This window comes from Apium graveolens, chromosome 9, assembly GCF_009905375.1.
Source record: "Apium graveolens cultivar Ventura chromosome 9, ASM990537v1, whole genome shotgun sequence".
Taxonomy (NCBI): domain Eukaryota; kingdom Viridiplantae; phylum Streptophyta; class Magnoliopsida; order Apiales; family Apiaceae; genus Apium; species Apium graveolens.
This window is the reverse complement of record NC_133655.1, coordinates 276,022,143-276,031,732: the sequence shown is the minus strand read 5'-3', so window position 1 is coordinate 276,031,732 and position 9,590 is coordinate 276,022,143. Positions and strand designations below refer to the sequence as shown.

The 9,590-nt window shown below is 35.1% G+C and overlaps 1 protein-coding gene across 1 annotated transcript; it reads right to left on the bottom strand.

Annotated features, from left to right (window-relative positions):
• Nucleotides 1–247: 247 nt before the first annotated feature.
• On the bottom strand, nt 248–7,479 carry LOC141684094 (subtilisin-like protease SBT2.3). Its single transcript, XM_074488932.1, has 10 exons — nt 6,743–7,479; nt 5,202–5,355; nt 4,648–5,045; nt 4,002–4,097; nt 3,707–3,779; nt 2,908–3,190; nt 2,270–2,598; nt 1,862–2,132; nt 1,227–1,508; nt 248–826 (listed from the first exon to the last, which is right to left on the bottom strand). Exons 1-10 carry the CDS (start codon nt 6,967–6,969, stop codon nt 402–404), a joined length of 2,538 nt encoding a protein of 845 aa, XP_074345033.1. The 5' UTR covers nt 6,970–7,479; the 3' UTR covers nt 248–401.
• Between the last annotated feature and the right edge of the window lie 2,111 nt (nt 7,480–9,590).

Here is a 9,590-nt window from a genome sequence, read left to right as displayed (position 1 = left end):
CTAATAATAATATGGACCACGCGTGCATACATATGCGTTCCCGAATTAAAAACTGTCACGTGTATGACACATCATTTGATATAAAATTTGGGAAATAAATTTGGAGTACATAGCACTACTCATATTAATATATTAACAAATTAACAAATTCTAGCCAAATAGTATTTGCTAATATGTTTACAGGAGATTAAGAAGATAATGTAGCACTTGTTCACAAGCATAATTAATAGTCTGGTTCAAAAAAATGGGTCTTGAGAAAAGTATACATTCCGTAAAAGTTAACTTCAATTATCATTGATTATATACTATATCTACACAAACTTACACTCACCATATACATACAAAGAATAAACAAAATTACAAGGTTGAAGTAACCAAGAAAAAAAATAGCTGCAGCAAAATCAGCTTTTAGTACTGTTACATGAAATTTTTCCAATGACTGAAACAGGAAAGTTAACAACGTGCCCTTGATTACCAAAGAGTCCGATTCTTCCAAAGCTTGCAACAGTGCTGTTAATTGTGGCGTTAATGAACACCGTCAGAACCTGTTTTTCTCCATTAGCAATAAAAAAATGTCTTGGCTCCACACTAAGAGAAGCTCCGTAAGGAGCACTCCAACCAACACTGTAAGTCTCATCCCCGGCAATGTTGATTACCGTTCTTTGGACCATTCTAGATTGGTTGAGTTTTGCGATTGTGATAGAAGGCAAATTAAGGTCTATCCCGGTGGTCGTTGTGGACATACCACAGCTCTGGCCAGTATAATTAAGAACTACTGGTGCAGACCCATTTATGCCGCATAGGAATGACATATAATCATTGTAAGCTGCAATAGATGAAAGAATAAAATTAAATTAAAAATAGATAGATGCAACTAAAGAGGATTCAAAACATTCTGGAGAATGCAGAAGTTGTATCTGTCTAGTTCAAATCTGCTAAAGTAAAATATTTCAAGGTTTGCATTTTGTGAATGATGAGCCCTATTTAAGCCGTCCACGCTCTTTTTAAAAGAAACATTAGTCTTTTTCTAATAGAAGGGATTGGGGCCATTATCACAATGGAAGAGAAACAGTATGAAGAGCTGACTGTTCATCTTGGCGGGGAGCTGACTGTTCATCTTGTCGTGTAAGGGAATGTTAGGGGTCTTTTATCTATTTGATCAGAATATATAGCCTAAAGGTATTGCAAACATATATGATCTTTGCATTCTGAAGCAGAAAGATTACCCAAATCAAAGATAAGTCCTGGATTTAGTGCTGCAGTTGCATTCACAAACCCACTCCCCATGTCAAATGGTGTTGCAGGAGATTGGCTCATATCTGGGTTGGCATAAGTTCGCTGGGCCATTATAGGTCCACCATTCCTGTCAGACAAAGAAGCTGTCGTGGACAATGCCGATGCTATAGCTGACGGACTAAAGCTTGGATATTTCTTCTTGATCAAGGCTGCGAGGCCTGTGACATGGGGAGCAGCCATGCTTGTCCCAGACATCATTGCGAAGTTTTCCCCTACAAAGGATATAGCATCATTTAGAATATAACTAAAATCAGGTGAGATCCCTGTTAATTCCTCTGTTCTACACATGTTCCGAAAAATTACAAATTTCCAGGGCCATTTTTTCTTTTCTTCATGTTTTCTAAGGGTGTTCAGTTTAGTACTGGTGACACAACACTAAATTTGCATTTATCTTTCCTTTTTACCAAGTCGATTGTAATTCTCAGCAACATCGTAAGATATGTCATTTAAAGGAAAACAAAGACGGACTCTTTTGAAAACAAAACATGTAAGCACGTGACTCTTTCGTGCAGATGGACATGGGGACTTGTAAACAGTTTTTCAACAGTGCTTGTCTCAAGCTTACCTAGGAACTCAACCGAGTCAGTGCCACCAGAACTCCAAGCAGCCCAGATGAAATTTCCTGGTGCGACCAGATTAGGTTTTAGTATGTCGGCATCATCAAGAGAACTGTCTTCTGGATCTGGTCCTCTAGCAGAATAATACATGATCTTCGGAGCCGAACTGCTGAAATTTGCTGTTACTCCGCCTGTAATGCACGCAACTGCTCCAAACTTAACAATCTGATTTGTATCCCCATCTCTCTCCAAGGAAGAATTGTAGTATCGAAGTAAGGTCTTCCATTTAAATCATGAAATTGTTAGTAAATAGGATATTAAATACCTTTACCAAAATTTACACTAAACTATCAGAAGTTTTAGAAAAGAAGAGTCTAGAATGAACACTCCAAAAGTATATGTAAACAAAAACCAACCTTGGAGTCTTCGGGAGTTGGAATTATAATTCCAGGCAGTTCCATTGGTATCGGATTAAGCTGATAGCCGACAACAAAAGGATCCATGTAAAAAACAACACCGGTCGCATTGAGGTTTTTCGCCGTTTCTAATGCTTGTTTGATGGTAGACAGCCCAAGCACAAAACGGATTGAATAGCTACAGATTAAGAGATTCCCTTGGATAAGATCTTGATTCAAACTAGTGGGGTCCTGGCATTCACCCGCATACATATCATCTGCAGATGTTGTATCATTCAGAACATGAACAGCAGAAACCATTGCATACATTGTATTGTTATCTGTCCCAGCTGAGAAAGAATGAAAAAACACAAAACAATTAATCGTTCTCTTCTTTGCAAACATAATACACTGACAACAAGATAATGTCAATTGTGAAATAAGTATTATCTTAAGAATAATATTGATGTCACTAGGACCACTCCTGAACAGCGTTCAGAAAACAAAATAAAAACACATTGAGGTGAAGTGATGTAAATTTCTAACAATCAGCACCCATGTTGGTAATAATGAGTTTAACAGTTTGCATCTTTACCTCCTAAAATTGTTGCATGCTACAACCACAAAATAGAAATTGTCTAGGAAGAGTATAATCTTACGTGCAAGTCCAACTCCAGCAATGGTAATGTTATTTCCAAGCATAATGGAGTTACTATATACCCTGTCATGGGCAGCAGCACCAACAGTGTAGATCCATGGACTAAAAGAAGATATACTCTTAGGTGATGGTCCAGTATTTCCTGCTGCCTGTACAACAAAAACACCAGCTTTTACTGCTGACAGTAGCGCCATGTCTAGTGGATTAAAAAAGGTTGCGATGCCGGGAGGGCGCCGGTTGGGTGTGATTGATAAGCTTATTATGTCTACTCCATCCTGAGCTGCCTGTGAGTGCAAAAGGTGACCTAGTCAAAACGTAGTTCATGAACAAGTGAAAAATACAATAGATCTGATTCGAGATAATAAGAAAATTTTCATCAAATTTTTATGAACTGACAAGTTTTTTAAGAAAAATATCATAAGCTACATGACTGATAAAAAAATTCCTATGTGGTTTCTTGTTAGCTTAGCAGCTGTTGAGTTGAGGTTGGAGCCTGTTCACGCTGCCCCCCCCCCCCCCAAACCCTGGGGTATACCCCTTGCAAGTAACAAGATTGTTACTATGCAAAATGCCTGCCATTAAAAACCATTAGACTTGGGAAAGAGGGAGAATCAAGAAGCGAGGTAGAATTCCTTTCTCTATTTTATAGAAATTTACTATGCTATATATAGTAAGGCCTTGTGCTCAAGATCATGACAACTTTTAGGTTGTGATATGGTGATTGGCTGATGTAAAACAAATTTGTCATCAACCTGTTTAGACATGAAACATGAATTTGCAAAGTATGCTACGAACGGTACCTGGTCTATGGCAGCAACAACATCTGCAGCAAACCCTCCAAAACTCTTATATAGTGCCTTATAAACAGCAATGCTAGCAGATGGGGAAAAATAGTTAGAGTAATTATGACAAGTATGATGACTTGAGTAGCACAAAATACGGGGGAAGGAATGCTTAAACTCTGACATGTTACAGGAAGAGACAGAAAAAAGAAAACAAAACGAGTATAGATAGCTTACTGTGAGCGATGCTTAAACTCTGACATGTTACAGGAAGAGATAGAAAAAAGAAACAAAACGAGTATAGATAGCTTACTGTGAGCGAGGAGCCATCCCACTGGCATTGCCAAAGTGGTGTCCAGCTACTACCACGGGTATCCCATGGTTCCCAGCTGCAGTGGAAGCTGTGTGCCTGGTATTTAAATAGAGAATACAGCACATATAAATTTCTTATATTCATATCCAAAATAATAGAAAACAAACTGAATCAGCTTACGGTCTCTTCCATTTCGATTGATATTCACTCATTTTAATGAATATAAGTTTAGGATATGTTCTTGAATCATGTACTGCCAGAAACTAAATGAATTGCATAGAAGCTCCTATATATTCCAACAAGCATACGGGCAACAAATTCACCTTAACCTGATCACGTGCCAGGGACCAAAAGTCAAGTAATAGGATTTCACTATATTGATAAGTAGACTCCACATTTACTAATTAAGCTCCAATATACAATATCATACACAGGATGAACAACACCTGTAAACTGGCTTTCATTACTTCTTCTTTTATTTTTAATTTTTTAGATTTTAGGTTATGAATAACTATATGTGGTGATGGAAACAAACAAGAATGATAAATAAACATAAAAAAACTCATATCAGAAAACAGATTGAGGATCATACAGCAACAAAAGCTTAATTCAAAAGAATTGCAGAAAAAAATAATGAATTACTCACGTCCCATGGCCATCACCATCAAAAGGTGATGCATAATCCTGAGTAGCATTGAATATTCCTCGTGTTATAGCAGACGCAGCAAAATGGCGAGCACCGATAAGCTTTCTGTTGCATGAACCAGATGGGAAGTCCCTAGTAACTTCACAGATGCCAGAAAAGCGCTCTGGGACAGGATATGTATTCTCAGCAACATTATCGGAGAAGCTGGGGTGTGTGGGATCAATTCCGGTGTCAATAAACCCGATTACTATTCCTTCTCCAGCAGTATCAAATCCACCCTCCTGGGGCCATGCCCCTTGTGGTAGCCCCAAAAATTGTGGAGTGTGAGTGGTTGCTGTCCTAACTGAGAAATCCAATACGACATTTGCCACTTCTTTCCTCTTTGACAGCTTTGCTACCTTCACATTTTACCAACATTACAAGTTGAATTAGTTGCCAGTATGACGATAATTTAATAGAAAAAATTGGAATCATTTATCTATCCTGAACTGATCATTGTAATGTAACGGTGCATAATGATCAAAACGGAAGCAGGCTGCACAAATAGGTATTACCTGTGTAGGAGTAACCAGAACAGCAAATCCGTTAATCAAATAGTGGTAGCTGTAGAGTTTTAGATACTTCTCCCCTTTTAAAACCTTTCTCAATATAGCATCATGAAATCGGGCAATGTTATGCCCATGATACCGATCAGTTCCTGAGATATTTCTGAATCAAAAAATATTATTAGGGAAAATAATGCTTATGTAAATTCCAAATATTGGCAAGTAAATATTGAAAATAATAAGAAACGCAGAAGGTAGATAATTTACAACAGCATGAAAATGAAACATAATCATTGAGAAAGTGAAATATAATAACTAATGATACATGATGTGGGAGAAGGCATTTAAAAAGTATGGCATGACCTTAAATAAAGTACATGATTAGGAAAATGGTTGCAAGGAATCCAAGGATGAAAAATGAAACAATGGTAAAGGGAGTAAAATTAGAAAATTAAATATACTACTAACTTTAGAGCAGCATTATCTTAAACTAAACATTAATAACACGAGCTGAAACACACTAATTAGGAATCAGCCTAAAGAAAAGAGAGACACCTTGTTATTATTTATTGAGGAACACAAACTCTAGCAGAAAATAAATACAACTATGAAGTATGAACAAACTTACAAAAAAAACCTCAGTTTAAGAAACATATTTTATTCCAACAAATTCTCCAACAGCCTTGACACCCACCAAGGCATTATACTCGCTGTCAACTACGAAGATGTTGCTTATTAATAAACCCAACTATCTAAAATGATTTGTGATTGAGGAGTTAGATTTTGGAATATATTTAACCAAAAGAATGTAGTCAACGACAGCGTGAGCGAACTTTTTAGCAAACTCCTAATCACGTTTAATCTTCAGCATTTTAATTTCATCTTTTTGGCTTCCTGACATCATATGAAGTCAAATGCTAAAATACCAAGTAATCTTAAAACTCAAAAAATTGAACCTGCTCACCTCCATATCAGACCTACGTTGACCAAACCATAACGAAAACAGCTGACAGGACAAAGCTAAACTTTCTGGAAACATAGTATGGTCAAGTTACAAGTTTCTTTCTTCATAATCAGGTTCTCCATAAACATTCATTAAATTTTTCTGTTTGCTTCTCTATTCTTAGCCAATTATATCTAGCTGCTTAAGTTCAAAATTAAAAGGTGCTCGTCAACAGAAGAAACTATAAGCAAATGACTGAACTGAAACATTCAAGAGTACCCCGACATCAATGGCAAGAAGTTAGTTTTTCATTCTACTAGTGAGCAATAAAGACGAGGCTTTTCCTAAGAAAGTACAGAACTCAAAACATAAACAACCTTAACTTAAATGTGAAGACTCCTATAGGAAACTCAACAGTATTACAGATATACTATCACAAAATGCTAACATACAAAAAGAGATATAATACAATAAAATGCAGATTAATTCATCTAACATATGACAACAAATCATATAACCTCCACAATTGCTCAAGTACACACTCAAGTACTCAACCAATCAAAATTCACCACAAAACTCGAAAACAAAGAAAAAAAAAGAATCATACCTTGGCAATGGCTTATCCAATCTATTCTTATTTCTAGAACTACTTGGTGTAGGATGCTTATTCTTGACAACCAATTCCTCATTATAATGAACCACAGGAGCTTGCTTCAGTGTCACAATATACACAGCACTAACATTTGCATAATCATCATCCTGACAATAAGTCCATCCCATTGACAACCCTAACAAAATCACCACAATTATCTGTACACCATAAAATCCCTCCATTTTCAAGGAAATAATCCAAACCCAAAACCCAAAATTCCCTAAAGAATTCACAAACACTTAAAAACTAAACTTTCAACCACCATTTTCAAGAAATTAATCCAAACCCCAAAACCAAAATTCTCTAAAAAAATCACAAACACTTAAAAACCAAATTTTCAACTACCATTTTCATTTTTCAAACATCCCTTAAATACCCACAAGTTGTTTTAGAGGCTCATTAAACCTCCAAATATTTAGAGCTAAAATGGGGACACTTAAGCAAGAATAATGGTATATATTAATGTGTGTCTAAATGCAAGTATATAAGCTGGAGAATGAAGAAAGAAAGTGAAGCAAATGCAACTTTTTCTTGGGTGGTGTGCACATGAACGTTTAGAATAATAAGAAAAGAGACTTAGAAATCATAACGTTAGGCTTTTGGCACTACACTGTTATTCTTGACTGGTGTGTAATTTTATTTCAGTGTGTGTAAAAAAGTGTCCTGTTCTTGTTGTTGTATGTTATATTGAAGTTGCAATAAAATAGATGCAGAATAAAAGCAGTCCATGTTGTTATGTTCGAATGTGGGAACTGTACTAATGTGTTAGATACACTTAAATCTTATCTTCGGTTTTAGTGGTTCATGCTTATGTCAAAGAATCAGGAGTAGGTGTACATTACAAAAGTATTTTAAATTATATTTGTATGCTTCTCCGACTCACCTACAAATTGAATAAAAAAGTTTATTAATGTCATTCGTACAAATACTTCCTGATTTCATCATTTACCCCGTGATCGATGATCGAACTCAATATCTGTTATGATAGATGATAAACTCTTAATTACTTGAGCCAACTGTGCTCATCGTTTCCAATCTTCTTAATTATCAATATATCAATCATGTCATTACTCTTAAATTATTCAATATTTTTAATTATAATATTCTTAATAATAATATTTGAGATATCTAACATTACTCTTAAATTATTCAATCGAAATCATGAACTCGGATGAACATACCTGTATCATCAAATTATGCAATCACACTCAAATGACGTGCTTTGATTGCGTTAAAGAGAGACATATTTTTAATTATAACGATTTTTTTAGAAAATGATAGAAATGCGCATAGACATTGTTGGATAATAATTAGAACGTTGAGAAAGCACGATAAAGGTCGAAATTGAAAAGGGCCGAAAGAGGTTCAAATGGCCCCATCATCATTCTCTCATATATATCGAAAATAATAATGTGAATGCAAAATTATCAATTCCACCGGACAAATATATTGTCCCCATCATCATCAACTTATGCATCAAACGCTAATTTATAATTTATGCACTACTTTTTCTTAATCTATATTAGGATGCTATCAAAATTTATGTTATAAAAGTTGTGTAGATGTTTTATATTGACCTACAAAATTTGCAAAGATAAGATTAATTAACAAACAAACAAAATTAGAAAAAGGAGACATAATTAGTTAATATTGTTCACTAACTTTTTTTTAATGCTAATATTGTTCCCTAACTGAGTGCGCAATATATTTTTGGCCCAGCAATCATTTAAAACACTACCATGTGTGGCAGCAAATTTAGCAAAATCAGGGGACTATCCACAAAACCATCATTGAAATTGTATGCTCATATTTTTCGAGGTTTTTTTTACTATACTCGGGCTCTGTTTGTCATTTCTGTTAAAAATTGTTGTGCTGTTAGAAAAAGTGCTGCTGAAAAAAGTGTTGTTGTAAAAATCAGATGACTGTTTGGTAATTTTTTTGATACGTATATGATACGTATATGTGTTGATGCAAAAATTTAAAAATAATGATGCTTTTGGTAAGATTTGATGGTGAAATCAGCTTCCCGCAACAGCTGAAAAGCAGATTTTTCTAAAAGCATGGGGACTTGCTTTCTCTAACAGCAGCTTTTAGGCCAAAAGCACTTTTCCGAAAAACAACTTTTAAATTTTACCAAACAGTTTTTTAACTGTTTTTCAGCAAAAAGCTGTTGTCTGCAACAACAATACCAAACATACCCTCGATTAGATAGCTCAACTGATAAGAATTTTGTCCCGATTCATTAACACTTCATTCGTACAAAACTAAATTATTAGAATTCGTATTTAATAAGTTATTAAAATTTTAATGGTAAAGAGCTTATTAATAATAATGGACTCCCGGCAAATAAAAAAATCTCCAGCAAAAAAATTTTGACAACTCATTAAACACAGATTTTTTAACGTGTGCCCAAAAACCAATTATAAAAATGAATGCAATTTAATGCAGGGCAAAAAACCCTCTCAAGAATGATATTTTTGGCAGACACAAATATAGATATAGGTCATACTGAGTCATACACTTTCAGAAAATGGGTCAGGTGGTTTGCATAACTATAAACTAGTCCAACTGGGCCATTTTGTCATTTTATAATAGAGCCGTTAGGACCTGATGGAACCTGATTCCACAGAAAATAAATAATTAAAGAGCAGTATCACTTTCACTTGTTAGGATTTGAATTACTGACATTCCTCCCTTTAAAAGAAATTGTTATCCTTCATTGTAATAGTAACACATAGTACATGTGAATTCTTGTCTCTCACTTATAATTAATCCTTAAGATAATAGTAGAATAATGGCTCTA

Excerpts from the sequence above, each read along its gene's own strand:
- LOC141684094 (XM_074488932.1), bottom strand. The coding sequence starts at position 6,969 with ATGGAGGGATTTTATGGTGTACAGATAATTGTGGTGATTTTGTTAGGG. Across the intron at positions 2,599-2,907 it reads TGCTGGAGTTGGACTTGCAC|CTGGGACAGATAACAATACA; the intron begins GTAAGATTATAC and ends ATTCTTTCTCAG. Across the intron at positions 1,509-1,861 it reads TGACTCGGTTGAGTTCCTAG|GGGAAAACTTCGCAATGATG; the intron begins GTAAGCTTGAGA and ends TATCCTTTGTAG.